This window comes from Scyliorhinus torazame, chromosome 10, assembly GCF_047496885.1.
Source record: "Scyliorhinus torazame isolate Kashiwa2021f chromosome 10, sScyTor2.1, whole genome shotgun sequence".
In the NCBI taxonomy this organism is placed as follows: domain Eukaryota; kingdom Metazoa; phylum Chordata; class Chondrichthyes; order Carcharhiniformes; family Scyliorhinidae; genus Scyliorhinus; species Scyliorhinus torazame.
In genome coordinates this window covers 242604456-242624715 of record NC_092716.1, presented here as the reverse complement: position 1 = coordinate 242624715, position 20260 = coordinate 242604456, and the positions used below count along the sequence as shown (strand labels likewise).

The 20260-nt window shown below is 46.4% G+C and overlaps 1 protein-coding gene and 1 pseudogene across 3 annotated transcripts in view; both read right to left on the bottom strand.

The window, feature by feature from the left end:
- The window catches only part of alkbh3 (alkB homolog 3, alpha-ketoglutarate dependent dioxygenase), an 86161-nt gene that overhangs the window by 3172 nt on the left and 62729 nt on the right, over positions 1 to 20260 (bottom strand). For all 3 annotated transcript variants that reach the window (XM_072466619.1, XM_072466621.1, XM_072466620.1), the window contains exon 9: positions 14507 to 14605. In XM_072466619.1, coding sequence (XP_072322720.1) covers positions 14507 to 14605 — 99 coding nt within the window. The remainder of the gene's footprint in view (positions 1 to 14506; positions 14606 to 20260) is intronic.
- On the bottom strand, positions 1407 to 1631 carry LOC140384998 (U2 spliceosomal RNA; annotated as a pseudogene).

The following is a 20260-nucleotide window of genomic DNA, read 5'->3' as shown; positions in this document are numbered from 1 at the left end:
AGAGGTACTACTTTGCAGTCGCAGTGTTCAGCTCAGCATGGCCGAAGAGCTGAAGTTATGCTTGTGAACCTGCCCTTAAGTGCATACTCGGGAATCCAGGGGAAAGGAATCTCTGGAAACGATATGAAACCCTGAGAGGTGGACTGTTGTTGACAACGTCTGCGTTGGATCCACTTTTCGACAGAATTCCAAGGCAAAATCTTTGAAAGCAAAGATTGGAATCTCTCCTGAGAGAGATAGAGTTTTACTGAGATTGGTTGACTCATTATGTTTATTTATGGTCTGGATGTGTTATTAAGAAATCCATGGATTCTATATTGGTCACATTTGCTATTTATTGTACAGTGTAGTGTATTTGACCACAATTTGCTTGTTAATTAACATATACCCCATATTAACCCTGAATGTTAGAGCATGAGATAGATAATGTAAATTTTTTAATCTTTCTGGCCTTGTATAGTAAAATTTTGATTTGCAGTTTAGTACTGCTGCCTCACGGCGCTGAGGTCGCAAGTTCGATCCTGGCCCCAGGTTACTGGTTATTCTCCCTGTGCCTGCGTGGGTCTCACCCCCACAATCCAAAGATGTGCAGGGTAGGTGGATTGGCCACGCTAAATTGCCCCTTAATTGGAAAAAAATGTTTTTTGTTTGATCAAAACTCGTGGAATCGTGTGACTTTATTCTATTAGCAAGTGCTCTGAATCTCAAACTTTGTCTACTTGAATAAAAACATTATGGGTCTCTAACCAGATCTCACCAACAACCTGGAGATCTGGTCAAGCATCAAATTGGAAGCTCTTGCAGGATTTCAAATCCTCAGACAAATACAAGTGCTGATACTTGCTGAGCTTAAGACCAATAAGATCTCCACAATGAATTTTGCTACACTAATTGCTACGACTTTTCTGAGAGGAACGGTTTATCCCGGAGTGATTTGCAACAATTACCAAGGCTGGGTTAATCACATTAACATAAGACTTAAAAGCAGGGAGTGAGGAAGCTGAAATAAGTAAGGTAATAACACAGCACCTGGAATTGGAAGAAAAGGTTAATCGAGATAGTAAATCTATTGAATAGGATATGATTCAGTTACAGATAAAGCATTTTGAGATAGTGTGATAAATGTAGGAATTTCAGATATAATATTGTATTATACGTATTTGGTGCAGTAAGGTTAAAAGCCTGGGTTAGGGGGCAGCAGGCGGTGCAGTGGTTAGCACTGCTGCCTCAGGGCACCGAGGTCCCAGGTTCTATCCCGGCTCTGGGTCACTGACCGTGTGAAGTTTGCACATTCTCCCCGTGCTTGTGTGGGGTTCGCCCCTACAACCCAAAAAAAATATGTGCAAGGTAGGTGGTTTGGTCACGCTAAATTATCCCTTAATTAGAAAAAATGAATTGGGTACTCTAAATTTTAAAAAAAGCCTGGGTTAGTACTTTTTCTGAGTAACAAAGCCAGGGGGCTCAGAGCGTGGACAGGGGCGAACCCCTAATCCAGCTCCTTGCCTGCTCCAAAAACCAATTCAAATTCAAATTGAATCCAATTCATGGTCTCAAGAGAGACATACCAGATCTGAGCCCAAAAGGCAGAGCAGATACTACACTTCATCTTAGCCAAAAGGCCGAGTATGTGTATGAGTGCTGCGGCAATGCTTTCAAAAAATACTGGTTTACAAGACCAGCAGATACTTTGGCTACAAAGGTGCAATTAAAGCATTGTAAAAGGTCATAATTCATTCCAACCATGCACATTGTTTACCTGAAGCAAGGCTAATGGAATTTTGTTTATATAAATACGGTTCCCTGGGGAGTAGATAATTAGAGACTTTAGCCGGGATTCTCCAATCCCGTGGCCAAGTTCTGATGCCGGCATGAAAAGCGGCATGAACCACTCCGGTGTCAACGGTCTTCAAATGTTGACGCGCCGTCGCGCATCCGCGCATGCGCGCTTCGACTGGCGCGAGTCTGCACACGAGTGTGGGTTCCCGTCTCCGCGCCGGCCCCCGGCAATATGGCGGAGCCCTACAGGGGCCCGGTGCGGAGGAACATAGGCCACCCCGGAACCAGCCTGCCCGCCCATCGGTAGGCCCCAATCGCGGGCCAGGCCACCATGGAGGCCCCCCCCCCCCCCCCCGGGGGTCGGATCCTCCCCCCACCTTCCCCGCCACCAGGACGGCCCCCGCAGACAGAACCTCCAAGTCCCGCTGGGTGGGACCATACGTAACCAACACCGGCGGGACTCGGATGAACTTGGCGGGCACTCGGCCCGTCGAGGCCCGGAGAATCGCTGGGGGGGCCGCTTTCAACAGCCCCCGACCGGCACAGCGGCGATCCCGCGGGCACCCGAGAATCAGTGAGCCGCCATCGGGGTGGCATGGCGTGATTCTCGTGCCGTCCCCGCCGAATTTCCGACCCGGCATGGGGTCGGGGAATCCCGGCCATTGTGTTTAGCTTTAGTAAGATGATGGGCGGCAGGGTAGCAGTGGTTAGCGCTGCTGCTTCACAGCTCCAGGATCTCAGGTTCGATCCCCGGCTTGGGTCACTGTCTGTGTGGAATCTGCACGTTCTCCCCGTGTCTGCGTGGGTTTCCTCCGGGTGCTCCGGTTTCCTCCCACAAGTCCCGAAAGACGTGCTGTTAGGTGAACTGGCCATGTTAAATTGCCCTTAGTGTCCAAAAAGATTAGGTGGGGTTACTGGGTTACGGGGATAGAGTGGAGGTGTGGGCTTAAGTAGGGTGTTCTTTCCAAGGGCCGGTGCAGACCCGATGGGCTGAATGGCCTTCTTCTGCCCTGTAAATTCTGTGATCTATGATGTAGTTAATAGAAGGAGCCTGGGACTGAAGTAGTCAGGGTGTTGGGTTTTGGATTGCAGTTCGGAATTAGTGTTTCATTTCAGTGTTAAGCATTATTCAACTGGTACTTAAAAGCTATTTTCTTTATGATGTTAAAGCTGGTTTTAAGAATGTGTTAATAATAAAGTTTGTTTTAATACACCATATCTCTATTTGTACAAGGAATCACTCCTGGAGCAAAGTATTCTTTCCTTACAGCCTTACAAATTGAATAAAATATTGGAGTTTCTGTCCGGTGGCACTGCAAGAGTGCCAGGTTTCATAGTACCATGGTGCCCAGGTGCCAGGGCTAGTGGCACGGTACCACTGTGCCCTGTCCCGACCACCCAGGAGTCTCCAATCGCCTGAGAGGCTCCTCAGGTGTTGTTATGCCTGGTCCATGTTAGTGTGGACAAGTACTAAATGGCGCCCGAGCGAGGTCTCGTAGGTGTGGCCGCTGCGTCCCGGGCGCCAGGTGAATCCGGCATCTGGGTATTTAAATGATCCACTAGGTTAATTTGGTTATTCAGATCTGGATCTCGCCGAGCGAGGGCGAGATCCAGAGCGCACCGGGTTGAACGAGTCAGGTGACTCAAGATCGACCTGGCGCCTGGCACGGAGCATGATTTGGGGCTCTTGCGTCGATTCACCCATTGCCGGGCATGACAGGGTCATTGAATCACGCCTTGTGTCTCTTGCCTAAAGTTATGAAACTGAGTTCAAAGATATTTTTATTTCATTTAAAAAGGTGGCCACAAAGCTAAAGTAGGCAAAGGACACATGGGGCGGGATTCTCCCCTAACCGAGGGGGTGGGCCGTAACGGCGCCGAGGAGTGGCGTGAACCACTCCGGCATTGGGCCGCCCGGAAGGTGCGGAATCCTCTGCACCTTCAGGGTCTAGGCCAGCAGCGGCGGGGTTGGCGGCGCGCTAACCTGCGCTGAAGGGCCTCCGCCGGCCGACGCGAGTTGGCGCATGTGCAGGAGCGACACGTGTGCTGGCGCCATCCCAGCACATGCGCAGAGGGATTCTTCTCCGCGCCGGCCATGGCGGACCGTTACACCGGCCGGCACGGAGGGAAAGAGTGCCCCCACGGCACAGGCCCGCCCGCGGATCGGTGGGCCCCGATCATGGGCCAGGGGGCCCCCCCCCGGGGCCAGATCCCCCCACGCCAACGGCGTGCGGCGCGATTCCCGCCCCCGCCGAAAAACCGGCGCGATTCTCCGGCCCGGTGGGGGGTCGGAGAATCCCGCCCCTGGTCTCTCATTTTGCAAAGTGTTTTGGTGCAGAAGGATTTGGATGTGTAGCCTAGTCTTTTGGTGAACAATCTTCAGATTATGAGGTCGCGAAAACTGCAGTACTTAATGCTTATGAGCTGGTCCCTGAAGCATATTAGTTGAAATTTCTAATTTTAAAGAATGACCAAATGAAACATTTGTAAAATTTGCTAGGGGAAAATAAATGTTGTGGGACCGGTGGTTTTGACTCTTGGGAGTTAGAATAACATTTTGAGAATGTGAGGAAAGTAATGATACTGGAAGAATTTCTAAATAACATCCCAATAGCTATTAATTCACTCCTGGAAGACCGTAGGGTTTCTAAGGTATGGGAAGCAGCGGTTATAGTAGGTGAGTATATGTCACATAGGCAACGAGAGTGCAGTGGTTCTTCAATTATAAAGCCACTGGGAAGCTTGAGGAACAGAAAGCATTCTAGCTTTAGGGAAATGGAATAAGCTGTTCCAGTCAGTACTGGAGAGAATCAAATGGATGAAAATAAACTGGTATGTTTTTATTGCTGTAAGACAGAGCATTTCAAAGTTCATTGATAGAAGCTGAGCAGTAAACCGGTAGCAGTAATAGGAAAGCTTTAGAAATCTCAGAAAAGGTTGTACCAGAAAAAGAAATGAGTGTAAAAACCATAATAATAATCTTTATTGTCACAAGTAGGCTTACATTAACACAGCAATCAAGGCAATGTGAAAATCCCCTAGTCGCCACATTCGGGCGCCTGTTCGGGTACACTGAGGGAGAATTCAGAATGTCCAATTCACCTCACGGCACGTCTTTCTGGACTTGTGGGAGGAAACCGGAGCACCCGGAGGAAATCCACGCAGACACGGGGAGAATGTGCAGACTCTGCACCGACAATGACCCAAGCTGGGAACTGAACCTGGGAGCCTGCTGCTGTGAAGCAACAGTGCTAGCCACTGTGCTACTGTGACACAATTGTGCAGGAGAAACATGTTCTCTTTGACCCTACTAGAAAGGGGGAATTTCTCCTTGACTACTGCTAAAGTGAGTCAGACTACTGAAGGCTATAGAGATTTTGTCTCGAAGGGAGAAATGTTGCCCTACTCCTCCAACAAAAGGAGTAAACATATTCATATTTTGGGACACGGGGGAAGATCAATCATTGACGGCGGCTGATGATACAATTTGTGTTTCAGATGGTTTGATAACAGGGGATATAATGAGATTTATGAACTGTTTCCTTGTTTCAACCCAATATACAAAGTGACCGAGTAAATAAAATTGTTACTATGGCAATTGTTCCCAGTTTATCTATTGAAGGGGTAGATTTTATTTTGGATAATGATTTGGCCAACGTAAACTGTAACATGGCGACAACTTTGTTGCAGCAGGTGCTTGAACATGCTGTTATTGTCAAACTCCTAAAGATTACTGTGGCCAAACTGTTTCAATCCCATTTGGTGTTACTACTGGGCAGGAAGTTCCCAGATGGAACACTGGCTCAGAAGACGATAAAGTCTTACTTTTTTTAAAAGAAAACGTGGAGGAATAGAGCCACAAGACTGCCAATTAACTATTAACAACAATGAAAATGAAAAGTTTGACGATAAATCAACACTCCTTTCACACCTCCGCTTATCTTCACAAATGCACACCGATTTCAAGGATAACTCCGGCCACACGATATACCTTATGCTATAGAGTTCTCAATAGTCACACAGTCCCTGTAACCACACAGTCTAACAGTGGTCAGACAACACCCCATTCTGAAAAAAGTGGCAGATGCCACTCAATTGATCAGTGAGTTTCTCCTCAAATTCCCCCCAGATGCTTGTAATACGAGTGCTTCCAAACTCCACCCTCAAATGGACATGCTTTCCATCAACTATTTTTATCGAGGATCTCACCTTCAGGTTTTCCAAATGTCCATTCAACCATGGTTTTCTCTCAGCTGTTTTAGCAAGAATCTGCCTCTAGGCTTTCCAGCTCTCCTTTCAGTATTCCTTTGTCTTAAGACCATAAGAACATAAGACATAGGAGCAGAATTAGGCCACTTGGCCCAGAGTCTGCTCCATCATTCAATCATGGCTGATATTTTCTCATCCCCATTCTCCTGCCTTCTCCCCATAACCCCTGATCCCCTTATTAATCAAGAACCTATCTATCTCTGTCTTAAAGACACTCAATGAACTGGCCTCCACAGCTTTCTGCGGCAAAGAGTTCCACAGATTCTGGCTGAAAAAATGTCTCCTCATCTCTGTTTTAAAGGATCGTCCCTTTAATCTGAGATGGTGTCCTCTGGTTCTAGTTTTTCCTACAAGTGGAAACAGCCTCTCCACGTCCACTCTATCTGGGCCTCGCAGTATCTTGTATCAATAAGATCCCCTCTCATCCTTATAAACTCCGAACGAGTACAGACCCAGTCTTCAAACGTTCCTCATATGACAAGTTCTTCATTCCAGGGATCTTTCTTGTGAACCTCCTCTGGACCCTTTCCAAGGCCAGCACATCCTTCCTTAGATATGGGGCCCAAAACTGCTCACAATACTCCAAATGGTGTCTGACCAGAGCCTTATACAGCCTCAGAAGTACATCTCTGGTCTTGTATTCTCGCCTTCTTGACATGAATGCTAACATTGCATTTGCCTTCCTAACTGCCGACTGAACTTGCACATTAACCTTAAGAGAATCGTGAACAAGGACTCCCAAGTCCCTTTGTGCTTCTGCTTTCCGAAGCATTTCCCCATTTAGAAAATAGTCTATGCCTAGATTCCTCCTTCCAAAGTGCATAACCTCACACTTTTCCACATTGTATTTCATTTGCCACTTCATTGCCCACTCTCCTAGCTTGTCCAAGTCCTTCTGCAGCCCCCTTGCTTCCTCAATACTACCTGTCCTTCTACAGATCTTTGTATCATTTGCAAACTTAGCAACAGTGCCTTCAGTACCTTCTTCCAGATCATTAATGTATATTGTAAAACGTTGTGGTCCCAACACAGACCCCTGAGGTACACCACTAGTCACCGGCTGCCATCCTGAAAAAGACCCCTTTATCCCCACTCTTTGCCTTCTGCCAGTCAGCCAATCCTCTATCCATGCCAGGATCTTATCCTTAACACCATGGGCTTTCAACTTATTTAACAGTCTCCTATGCGGCACCTTGTCAAAGGCCTTCTGGAAATCTAAATAAATCACATCCACTGATTCTCCTTTGTCTAACTTGCTTGTTACCTCCTCAAAGAACTCTAACAGATTTGTCAGACACGACCTTCCTTTGACAAAGCCGTGCTGACTGAGTCCTATTTTACCATGCACTTCCAAGTGTTTCGCGATCTCATCTTTGATAACAGACTCTAAAATCTTACCAATGACCGAAGTCAGGCTAACCGGCCTATAATTTCCCGTCTTCTGCCTCCCTCCCTTCTTAAACAGTGGTGTTACATTAGCCACCTTCCAGTCCTCTGGGACCCTTCCTGCCTCCAGTGATTACTGAAAGATCATCACTAATGCCTCCACAATTTCCTCAGCTATCTCTTTTAGGACACTGGGGTGTCATCCATCCGGTCCAGGTGACTTATCCACCTTCAGACCTTTCAGTTTCCCTCGAACCTTCTCCTTAGTAATGGTCACTGCACTCACCTCTGCCCCCTGGTTCTCCTGGAGCTCTGGCATCCCACTGATGCCTTCCACCGTGAAGACTGATGCAAAGTAACTATTCAGTTCGTCTGTCATTTCTTGGTTTCTTATTATTACTTCTCCAGCCACATTTTCTAGTGGTCCAATGTCTATTTTTGCCTCTCTCTTACCTTTTATATATTGAAAAAATCTCTTCCTATCTTCCTTTATATTACTAGCTAGCTTGCATTCGTACTTCATCTTCTCCCCCCTTATTGCTTTTTTAGTTGTCCTCTGCTCGCTTTTAAAGGCTTCCCAATCCTCTGGTTTCCCACTAATCCTTGCCACTTTGTATGCTTTTTCCTTAGCCTTTATGCTGTCCTTGACATCCCTCGTCAGCCATGGATGCCTTGTCCTGCCCTTAGCATGTTTCCTCCTTGGGATGAATTTCTGTTGAGCCTCCCTAATAACCCCCCAAAACTCCTGCCATTGCTGTTCCACTGTCTTCCCTGCTAGGCTCCTTCTCCAATCAACTCTGGCCAGCCCCTCCCTCATGTCTTTGTAGTTATCCTTATTTTATTGTAATACCGTTACATCTGATTGCAGCTTCTCCCTCTCAAACTGCAGGGTAAATTCTATCATATTGTGGTCACTGCTCCCTAAGGGTTCCTTCACCTTAAGTTCCCTAATCAAGGCTGCCTCATTACACATCACCAAATCCAGAATTGCCTGTTCCCTCGTAAGCTCTGTCACAAGCTGCTCCAAAAAAACATCTCTTAGACATTCCACAAATTCAATTTCTTGGGATCCACTACCAACCTGATTTTCCCAGTCCACCTGCATATTGAAGTCCCCCATGATTATTGTAATATTGCCTTTCATAGAATTTACAGTGCAGAAGGAGGCCATTCGGCCCATCGAGTCTGCACTGGCTCTTGGAAAGAGCACCCTACCCAAGGTCAACACCTCCACCCTATCCCCATAACCCAGTAACCTCACCCAACACTAAGGGCAATTTTGGACACTAAGGGCAATTTATCATGGCCAATCCACCTAACCTGCACATCTTTGGACTGTGGGAGGAAACCGGAGCACCCGGAGGAAACCCACGCACACACGGGGAGGATGTGCAGACTCCGCACAGACAGTGACCCAAGCAGGAATCGAACCTGGGACCCTGGTGCTGTGAAGCAATTGTGCTATCCACAATGCTACCGTGCTGCCCATCTTGCATGCCTTTCCATCTCCTGATCTATTTTCTGCCCCACATCCTGACAACTGCTAGAGGGCCTGCACATAACTCCCATCAGGGTCTTTTTACCTTTGAGATTCCTCAACACTACCCACAGAGATTCTATGCCTTCTGATCCTATATCACTCCTTGCTATCGATTTAACTTCATTCCTTACTAACAATGCAACTCCGCCCCCTTTGCCCATCTTCCTGTCCTTTCGATAAGCCATATATCCTTGGATATTTAGATCCCAGCCCTGATCCCCTTGCAGCCATGTCTCTGTGATGCCCACAATATCGTACCGGCCAATTTCAATGTGCGCAACAAGCTCATTTACCTTGTTTCGTATACTGTGCGCATTTAGGTACAACACCCTCAATCCTGCATTGACCACCTCCCTTTTCACACTCTCCTCACCCTGTACTGTGGCCCTTTCTGATTTTTGACTCTGGCTTCTCTGCGTTACACTTGCTCCCTTACTGCTTTTTGTTTCTGGCCCCGTCTTACCTCCCTCCCACTTCCTACATTGGATCCCATCCCCCCCGTCACATTAGGGGGGGGGAATTGAAACATGCATCCAAACTTCTACACAAAACCCGGGTACTCCGTCCCCAACACAATATTATTGTTTCAAAAGCTGGAACTAAAGATACCAAACCTTATGATTGCTTCATATCTGTGGCTTTTCTATCGCCAACCTCATCAGCTCTTCTCTTCCCAGGTCCGACTTTACTTCGATGAACAGTACCGTTTCAATGGCAGTTCCTCGTTGGTGGCCTGGCCCGGGATCGGGGCCCACCGATCTGCCGGCGGGCCTGTGCCGTGGGGGCACTCTTTCCTTCTGCACCGGCCTCTGTAGGGCGCCGCCATGCCCGTCGCGGAGAAGAACCCCCTTGCGCATGCGCAGGAACTCGCCGGCCGGTCTGCGCATGCGCGGAACCACAGTGGCGGTTACGCATTTTGCGGCAACTCGCATTTGCCGCAGGTTGACGTGGCGCCAGCCCCTCCGGTGGCCTAGCCCCCAGAAGTGCGGAGGATTCCGCACCTTCCGGTCGGCCTGACGCCGGAGTGGTTCGCGCCGCTCTTGGCGTCGGGCCATCCGGCCAGTTGCAAGAGAATCCCGCCCCAAAACTACCTTTTGACACAAACAAAAGAAGCTTATTGCCAATAATGAGCAATTGAAGGAATCTGATTAGGGTAGAGAACCAGCTTTCACACATGAAAGATGAGCTTGTTAATGCAAAATAAGAATGAATGAGAGCATTTGAGTGTCAGTCACAGAAAAACAAAAGCTTATAGATCAGAACAGTTGGTTGAATTCAGAATCAAAAACCAAAACTGACAAACTGTTGGAACTTTGTTGGAAGTTTATGATGTTCAGCAATATTTTAAATGAAATGAAATGAAAATCGCTTATTGTCACAAGTAGGCTTCAATGAAGTTACTGTGAAAAGCCCCTAGTCGCCACATTCCGGCGCCTGTTCGGGGAGGCTGGTACAGGAATATTTGTGAAGAAACTAAAGAAACCTTCAGTTGTGCTTGTGAGTTGGTGCAATGCTCAGGAATCTGGGGGAACGGAATCTCAGGAGACAAGATTGAAACCCTGCGAGGTGATGATGCTGTTTGAGTTGGAAAGACTTTTGGAGAGAATGCCAAGGCAAGATCTTTGAAGGTGAAGATTGGAATCCTTCAAGAGAGAGAAAGAGTTTTAGTGAGACTTTGTCTTGATCACATCTGCCAGTTATTGTGTAGTATGATGTGTTTGACCACAGTTTGCCATTAGTTCATATGTCCTTCATATTAACCTGAATATTAGAGTATAAGATAGAGATTATAAAGTGTTTTGTCTTTCCGACCTTGTATTCCAAAGTTTATTTTTGTTTGTCCAAAGCCTGTGGAATCCTGAGGCATTATTCTATTAGCAAGTGTCTTGAACTTCAAACTTTGTTTACTTTAAACAAAATGTATTGGTCCCTAGATGAATCTTACCAAAAGGTTGGGGTTTGATCAAGGATCATGACAAAAGTTATGGGGTCTTTGGACTTGACATAATCCTTGCACCCTCATCACTCATCCCATTGTCAGGCCCAGACTCATATGGAAATCAACTGCTCACAACCTTACTGTCCTATTTGACTCCAAACTTAGCTTCCAATCCCATATCCTCCTCCATCACGAAGGCTGCCTATTTCTATTGGTGCCTTCCAGCAGTGGCTTGCATCACCCTCATCAACGCCTTTGTGTCCTCCAGACTTGAACATTCCAATACTCTCCACTGGCCTCCATTAACATCAGATAATCAAAAACTCTGCTCTGTGTAAGTTAACCCTCATTTTGTCCTGCTCATCCACGGCTGTGATTCCTTCAGAGCTTCCTCCAATTCCATCTTTTTCATCACTTGTTCACAGGATGTGAATGTCACTGGCTAGGTTAGGGATAATTGCACATCATTAATTGCCCTCGAGAAGGTGGTGGTGGGCTACCTTATTTAATTTCTGCAGACCATGTGATATAGATACTCCTGCAGACCTGTTAGGGAGGGAGCTCCAGGAATTTAACTGGGCAGCAATGAAGGGATGGCGATATATTTTTACGTCAGAATGGTGGGTAACTTGGAGGGGGAATTGCAGGTGGTTTTCTTCCCACATGCCTGCTGCCCTTGTGCTTCTAAGGCAGTAAAGGTCACAAGTTTGGGAGGTGCTGTTGAAGATGCCTTGGTGAGTTGTTGCACAGCATCTTGTACCGGTACACAGTGTAACCACATCACACAAGTGAGGGAGTGAATGTTTAGGTGGTGAGTGGGATGGCTTTGTCCAGGATCATGTTGAACATCTTAATTGTTGCTGGAGCTGCACTCATCCAGGCAATGCCCCAGCCTCTGACTTGCTTTAGTAGCCACAGTATTCATATTTATGTGGCTGGCCCAGTCAGCTTTCTAGTCAATGATGACTCCCAGGATATCGATAGTGTGGGATGCAGCAATGGTAATGTCATTGGAGATCAAGGAGTGGTCTTGTTGAAGATAGAATAGATTAGTAGAGCACCAAAGGAGACTGTTCAGCCAATGCATTTGTGCCAAATTAGGCCTCAATTATTCAATACTCCCTCACACTTGTTAGCTTTGCCTTACCATAAAATGGAGGCTTTGCCGTTAGTCAGTGAAGGCCTAAGCTCAGGAATTCCTTCCCTTATGCTTTGCCTTTTTCTCCTCCTTTAAGACCCTCCTTTTAAACTATCTCCTTAACCAAACATTTAGTCATCCCTCTTCTTTAGTTTGTTTACAATTTTTGTCTGATTACTCTGTGGAGTGCATTCGGATAATTTAAAGGTGCTGTATAAGTTCTGATTGTCGAGCAATTAAAAATTAACTGTGATAAATTTTGTGATTAAAATTAAAAATCTCATTTCATATTGGTTCTAATTGCAGCAGAACTCTACTCAGCAAGCCCAAACTGGGGATCTTTGGAACAACAGGCCTGATGGGGCCCCAAGGCTGATGGAGGAGAGGCTCAGGATCGATGATGAGCACCACTGACAAAGACTGCTGTACTCACACTCTGCTGTCTCCCTGGCAACAGCACACATACGCAGAAGGTAAGTATCACACATGCCCAGAAGCTTATGATGAGTCGTACTGAAGGTTGAAGGCAGCCCCAAGATTTTTGATGCACAACCTCTGCACTTAATGTGCAGAAAATATTAATCGAAAGAAGATTTACTGCATTAATCACGGGGGATAATTGTGATTACATGGCAACCCTGATATAAACGCAAGCTGTTGTTTAATTGTGAGGATTAATAATTAGTGTGGGATTTCACAGTTTTCAGTCTAAGACTGGCAAAAACAAGGTAGATTTGAGTTGCTTTTACATAGTCACAGATTTTGAAATGGGACATTCCAGACAGTATCTTAGCTAAGAACTGACCATGTAGATTTCATACACACACATAATTGGGGCAGCAGATTTTTAGGTACCCGAGTCCATTGATGCAATAATAGCAATGAAGCACCTTAACCGCTGTTCTCGAAGGTTTGTTCAGCTTTACGTTCAGAGAATACCTTTGTGGTTCACTCAAATAAATAACATGCTTCATAAAGACTTAACTCTGCAGATAAGACAATTAATATGTACAAAATCAAACCAAATGTACCATAATTCTTCTGTTGTTGGAGCACAGAATGTATTCACAGCTGTGAATAAATAGAGCAAAATGTGATTGCAGACGTTGAAACAAAACCTGGGCAAAGAGGCAGGGTGAATTACTCACTCAGTTTCCTCGTCTTCTTATTTTGTGGAATGTGGGCGTTGCTCGCTGGGCCAGCATTAGTTGCCCATGCCTAATTGCAATTGAGAAGGGGGTGGCCGGGGCAGCACGGTGGCACAGTGGGTTAGCCCTGCTGCTCACATCGCCGAGGTCCCAGGTTCGATCCCGGCTCTGGGTCACTGTCTGTGTGGAGTTTTCACATTCTCCCTGTGTTTACATGGGTTTCACCCCCACAACCCAAAGATGTGCAGGGTAGGTGGATTGGTCACGCTAAATTGCCCCTTAATTGGAAAAAAACTAATTGGGTACTCTAAATTTATTTTAAAAAAGAGAAGGGGGTGGCGAGCCACCTTCTTGAACCGTTGCAGTCCCTATGGTGTAGGTACACCCACTGTGCTGTTAGAGAGGGAGTTCCAGTATCTTGATGCAACCGTAAAGGAACGGCGAGATAGTTCCAAGTCAGGATGGTGTGTGGCTAGGAGGGGAACATGCAGGTGGTGATATTCCCGTGCAGCTGATGCCTTGTCCTTATAGGTGGTAGTAGCCGCGGGTTTGGAATGTGCTACCGAAGGAGCCTTGGTGAATTGCTGCAGTGCATCTTGTAGGCCGTTGAGTCCGCACCAACCCTCTGAAAGAGCACCTCATCTAGGCCCCACTCCCCCACCCTATTTCCCTAACCCCCCTAAGCTTCACATTATTGGACACTTAGCATGGCCAGTTCACCTAACCTGCACACCTTTGGACCGTGGGAGGAAACCAGAGCATCCGGAGGAAACCTACGCAGACACGGGGAGAACATGCAAACCCCACACAGTCACCCAAAGTGGGATTGTACCAGTGTCCCTGGCACTGTGAGGCAGCAGTGCTAGCCACTGTGCCACCGTGCCGCCCCTTACAGCCACTGCCCATTACAGCTAATTACAATGTTTTGCAAATTCATAGTAAATTAATGTGAGATAAATTAAGGTTGCCTGGGATGCATCAGGAATGCCAGTCCTATTCACACTTTTCTTCCCCAAGGTGCCATTTATGGGTTCCTACTGTGCACAAATTGGCCGCACGGTGTCCTACAAAAGCGACCCTGTGTGATTTAAAGTGCTTTGAGACATCCAAAGGTCACGTAGGGCACTATCAAAATGCAAATCTTTCTTTTTCTATCCCCCTGCAGGAAAGTGCAACCGCACAGTACCAGCCGTGGGTCCTTGTGCTTGCAAATGCTGAGGCTACCTGGCGGAGAAACCATTTTTATTTGAGGAGTATTCTGTACTGGAACATCTGGTCTATTGCTTAGAGACTCTTAGTATGTTTCTCACCTGCCAATCCTTCTGAGTTTCCCCTTCCATTACTAACAAACACCCGTGGTTGAGTGGGATGCGAATTCTTTCTGCATACGTATAATCTCCTTTCTCTTCCTGTGTGGACGAAAAGAGAGGTGATGAAACAATTTAAGCATACCACAACAACTCATGAATAGAAATTCAGGTTGGACATATTCCCAGAGATTTTATCAAATGGCTCTCACGGCCAACCACTGTCCGAAAGCCTTCACCTCTCGCTCCCCGTCTCCAACATTTTTAGAATTAATAAATAAAACTGCCCAGAGAAAATGAAAAAAGAATCATCACTTTTCTGTGATCTTTCTTCTAGATTGCTTGAGGCAGTGTCCAGGAGGTCAACCGTTCATTATTAAAGACTCCAGGACAATCCTGGAGGGTTAATAACTCTACTCCCAACCACTGGAAAAGTTTGGAGGCTACAATGCAGCAAAATGCAGACAAATTGGGGACTGAGTTTGAGAATCAGAGGGGGTCAGAGTGGAAGGCGCTCAAGTCGTCATTTCGGTTTATTCTGGTTTGCCTGTTAAATGCTGCTCAATTTGTTGAAAACTAAAACGGTGATCTGTTTGCCTCGTGAACACAGACCTCTTCCATCCAGAACTAGTTAAGATAATGGGGTCGAAATTTGCTCGCATGGCGACACAGACTTCCCCCTATTCCCTGGCGAAAGGCAGTGTTGGTATTCTTCAATGGTATCGCTCAAGAATGCTGTCTGGACCATGCAGATAGCTACGCACAGCCCTGCCTGCCCCAGGGAGAATTGAGTGAAAATTGTAAAAGCAAATTACTGCGGATGCAGGAATCTGAAACAGTAACAAAAATGTTAGACAATCACAGCAGATCTGACAGCATCTGTGGAGAAGAGAGCTAACGTTTCGAGTCTGGATGACTTTCTTCTTTGACAAAGGGTCATCCAGACTCTAAATGTTAGCTTCCTTCTCTCTCCACTGATGCTGTCAGATCTGCTGTGATTGTCCAGAATTTTCTGTTTTTGTTTGAGTTAAGACTGTGTCGTGCGATTCTGCCGGAAGTGACACGATGCGATCAATTGTCTCTCCCAATGATTCTCTTCGATGGGGATGATGACCTGCTATACAATCAGATGCATCAAATACTATAAGCAGTGGCTCATGCATTACAAGAGACTGTCATTTTAAACCAGAAGAGCAGTGGATTTTTCTGAACAGCAATCCTCAACTGTAACTTACAACTTACGCTGCGATGTATCAATGCCTTAATTTCCATAAATGGTTAAGTAAAACATTTGCTCCATTGTAAGCCACAAGTTAAAAGATTGTGGGTTCAAATTCACATGACTTAATGCGAATTACTGAGGAGTGCTACATTGTCAGAGGTGCCACTTTTAAAGCAAGGGGCTGGATTCTCTAGTCGCCAACGCCAAAATCGTGTTCGGCGACCAGCCAGAGAATCCAAGCTTCCGGCGAAATCGGGCGCCGCTTTCGCGATGATCCGCCCCCAGTACCACGTATCGACGGCCTCAGGACATTACCTGAGGCCCGCCCCCGATGATCCACCACCCCGACCAGCCGAGTTCCCAACGGCGTGGGTCTCGCATGGTCTCACCCGTCGCAAACTCGGCGTGACGGCTGCGGACTCAGCCCAGCGCCGCCAGTCGGGGGAGGGCTGATCCGCGGATGGGGGGGGGGGGGGGAAAGAGACATTATTCGGGGCTGGGGGCACTGTGGGGAATTGGTCCCGGGCGCACGAGCCTGCAGAAAGGGGGGGACTATTTTGCGGGCCGGGTCCATGAGCGGCGGCCGCCATGTAGCATGGCGCAGCCGTCGCCCAGCGCGTGCGCGGCCACGGATCCGGCAATTCTCCAGGACGTATCAAAGAACAAAGACAAATTACAGCACAGGAACAGGCCCTTCGTCCCTCCAAGCCTGTACCAATCCAGATCCTCTATCTAAAACTGTCGCCTATTTTCTAAGGATCTGTATCCCTCTGCTCCCTGCCCATTCATGTATCTGTCTAGGTACATCTTAAATGACGCTATCGTGACCTCCTCTACCACCTTCGCCGGCAAGGTGTTCGAGGCACTCACACCCTCTGCTTAAAGAACTTTCCACGTATATCTCCCTGAAACTTTTCCCCTCTCTCCTTGGACTTGTGACCCCTAGTAATTGAGTCCCCCACTCTGGGGAAAAAGCTTCTTGCTATCCACTCTGTCTATACCTCTCATGATTTTGTAGACCTCAATGAGGTCCACCCTCAAACTCCGTCTTTCTAATGAAAATAATCCTAATCTACTCAACCCCTCTTCATAGATAGCGTCCTCCATACCAGGCAACATACTGGTGAACCTCCTCTGCACCTTCTCCAAAGCATCCACATCCTTTTGGTAATGTGGCAACCAGAACTGTATGCAATATTCCAAATGTGGCCGAACCAAAGTCTGATACAACTGTAACATGACCTGCCGACTCTTGTACTCAATACCCCTTCCGATGAAGGAAAGCATGCCGTATGCCTTCTTGACCACTCTATCGAACTGCGCAGCCACCTTCAGGGTACAATGGACCTAAACACCCAGATCTCTCAGTACATCAATTTTCCCAGGGATTTTTCATTTATCGTATAGTTCGCTCTTGAATTGGATCTTCCAAAATGCATCACCTCGCATTTGCCCGGATTGAACTCCATTTGCCATTTCTCCACCCAACTCTCCAATCTATCTATATTCTGCTCTATTCCCTGACAGTCCCCTTCACTATCTGCTCCTCCACCAATCTTAGAGTAATCGGCAAACTTGCTAATCAGAGCACCTATACCTTCCTCCAGATCATTTATGTATATCGCAAACAACAGCGGTCCCAGCACGGATCCCTGTGGAACACCACTGGTCACAGTTCTCCATTTTGAGAAACTCTCTTCCACTACTACTCTCTGTCTCCTGTTGCCCAGCCAGTTCTTTATCCATCTAGCTAGGACACCCTGGACCCCATGAGACTTCACTTTCTCCATCAGCCTACCATGGGGAACCTTATCAAACACCTTACTGAAGTCCATGTATATGACATCTACAGCCCTAAGAATTCTATTAAGTTGGTAAGACATGGCCTTCCCTGCACAAAACCATGTTGCCTATCACTGATAAGCCCATTTTCTTCCAAATGGGAATAGATCCTATTCCTCAGTATCTTCTCCAGCAGCTTCCCTACCACTGAGGTCAGGCTCACCGGTCTATAATTACCTGGACTATCCCTGCTACCCTTCTTAAACAAGGGGACAACTTTAGCAATTCTCCAGCCCTCCGGTACCTCACCGTATTCAAGGATGCTGCAAAGATATCTGTTAAGGCCCCAGCTATTTCCTCTCTCACTTCCCTCAGTAACCTGGGATAGATCCCATCCGGACCTGGGGACTTGTCCACCTTAATGCCTTTTAAAATACCCAACACATCCGCCCTCCTTATGCCGACTTGACCTTGATTCAGATTGGTCCTACATTCCCAATATTCTTCCAAAGCTTTGTCTGTCTTCAGTCGCCTCGACCTTATGAATGCTTCCTTTTTCCTCTTGGCTAGTCTCACAATTTCACCTGTCATCCATGGTTCCCTAATCTTGCCATTTCTATCCCTCATTTACACATCAATCAATCTAATCAATCTCTCTTTAAAAGCCTCCCACATATCAAATGTGGATTTACCTTCAAACAGCTGCTCCCAATCCACATTCCCCAGCTCCTGCCGAATTTTGGTATAGTTGGCCAAAAGCTAGAGCCGGGTGCTCTACGCTGCCGTCCTGCTAGCCCCCAGCAAAACCGGGAGTCGGTGCCCGTTTTGCGCCAGTTTTTCTGGCGTAAAACACCACCATTCCCACGCTGGCGTGGGGACATAGCCCCACAATCGGAGAATCCAGCCCAAGTTCTTTCAATCAGTGAGAAACTGAGAGACAGATTATCTTTACACTGTGGGAAAAGAGGTGTGTTTGCTTGAGATGTGGACAATATAAATACATAACTAAAATGGAGAATCATTTAAATCATTTTGACTGGGGCCTGCAAAACATTTTGTTTAGAGAGTGGAGTTTGCGAGTGTGAGAATGAAGCCGGGAGATAAAAGGTCGTGAGAAAGAAGGAGGTCGCGAGTGGAGCCCGTGAAATAAATGAGAGTGAGAAACAACGATGAAGTTGGAATGATTGGTTGCTGAATATTTTACTTGTTTTTCTCATTTTTCTGTTTTAAAATAAATTTAGAGTACCCAATTATTTTTTTTTACCAATTAAGGGGCAATTTAGCGCGGCCAATCCACCTACCCTGCACATCTTTGGGTTGTGGGGGTGAGACCCACACAGACATGGGGAGAATTTGCAAACTCCATTCGGACAGTGACCCAGGGCCGGGATTCGATCCCGGGTCCTCAGCGCCGCAGACCCAGTGCTAACCACTGCACCACATGCCGCCCTTTTCTCATTTATCTTTCAATATTGGTACAATTTATTTGTAACTGTAAGATTTTCTTAAGAATGAAGTTTTTATAACAGCAGTAATAAAGATTATCGAGGGCAGTAGGATTTGTTAGTCAAGGTAAATCAAGGGAAATAAAAATAAATAAATATAAAATAAATGCCTAAAACACACACATATCTATGTAATTAAGAAATGTGTAACATTTACTTGTAGCTGGTACTCGCTTCGATAAGCAAGGTAAATTGCAATTTACCTACATAAGCGCAAATATTTATTTTGTTTTCCCATTTGAATTTGATGACAGTTCTATTAATATATGAATGATTTAGCATTTTCTATAACTCATGAAATATTTGATATGTATCAAATGCATTCAATCTTATTCATGGGGTCATCGTTAGAGCACATGCCCGATTTCAAACCTGTGGCCCATTGAGATGAAGGAGGCCACTCACTAGCTGAGGTTGTCCATCACCGATTTAAATGAAGAATGACATTGCGGCAAAATCATTACCTGATTCTGGAATATGTACCATACAAGGCAAACAACTTACTATCACATTAGAATGAGAGAAGGAAGTTCTCTTTCAAAGGATTGCCAGTCAAAAGAAGTTACATCTTTGCATCATAAATGCTAATAGAATATCTACAGTGCAGAAGCAGACCATTCGGCCTATCGGGTCTGCACCGACCCTTGGAAAGAGTAACGTACCTACCCTATCCCCGTAACCCAGTAGTCCCACCCAATATGCTTTTGGACATTAAGGGGCAATTTAGCATGGCCACGCCTAAACTGCACCTGTACCCATTGCTGAACAAACAGCTTAGAGACTCATGTATCATTGAAATTAGACTTTGCATTTAAAAAAAAACAAATCGGGGTTTGTATGGTACTGTTTCGCACTGTGGCCTCTGACATAACTCTTTCTCTCTCCCTGCCACCCTGAGAAAAAAGCTGCTGTAACATTGTCCCCAAAAGACAATGTGGGTCGAACATTCAAAGACTTAAATGCCATTTGCACATGGCTCACCAGCAAAATTAACTTTACATTACCCAGGGGAGAGGAACCAGTCAATACAAGGGCTTGTCCTGTCAGAAGTACATCTGAGAATGGTCTGCAGTTGGCCCCAGCCTCCCCCCCCCACCCTCCCAAACCCCTTCAACATCGGAAATCCTGCACAATAAGTCAGTGCCATGTGCTTACTTTTCCCATAGTGGAACTCAGGGTGGACAATTTATTTGAACCTATCTGATAAGAGTCACTCAAATCATGTGGTGAGGAGTTTTTAAAAAACTC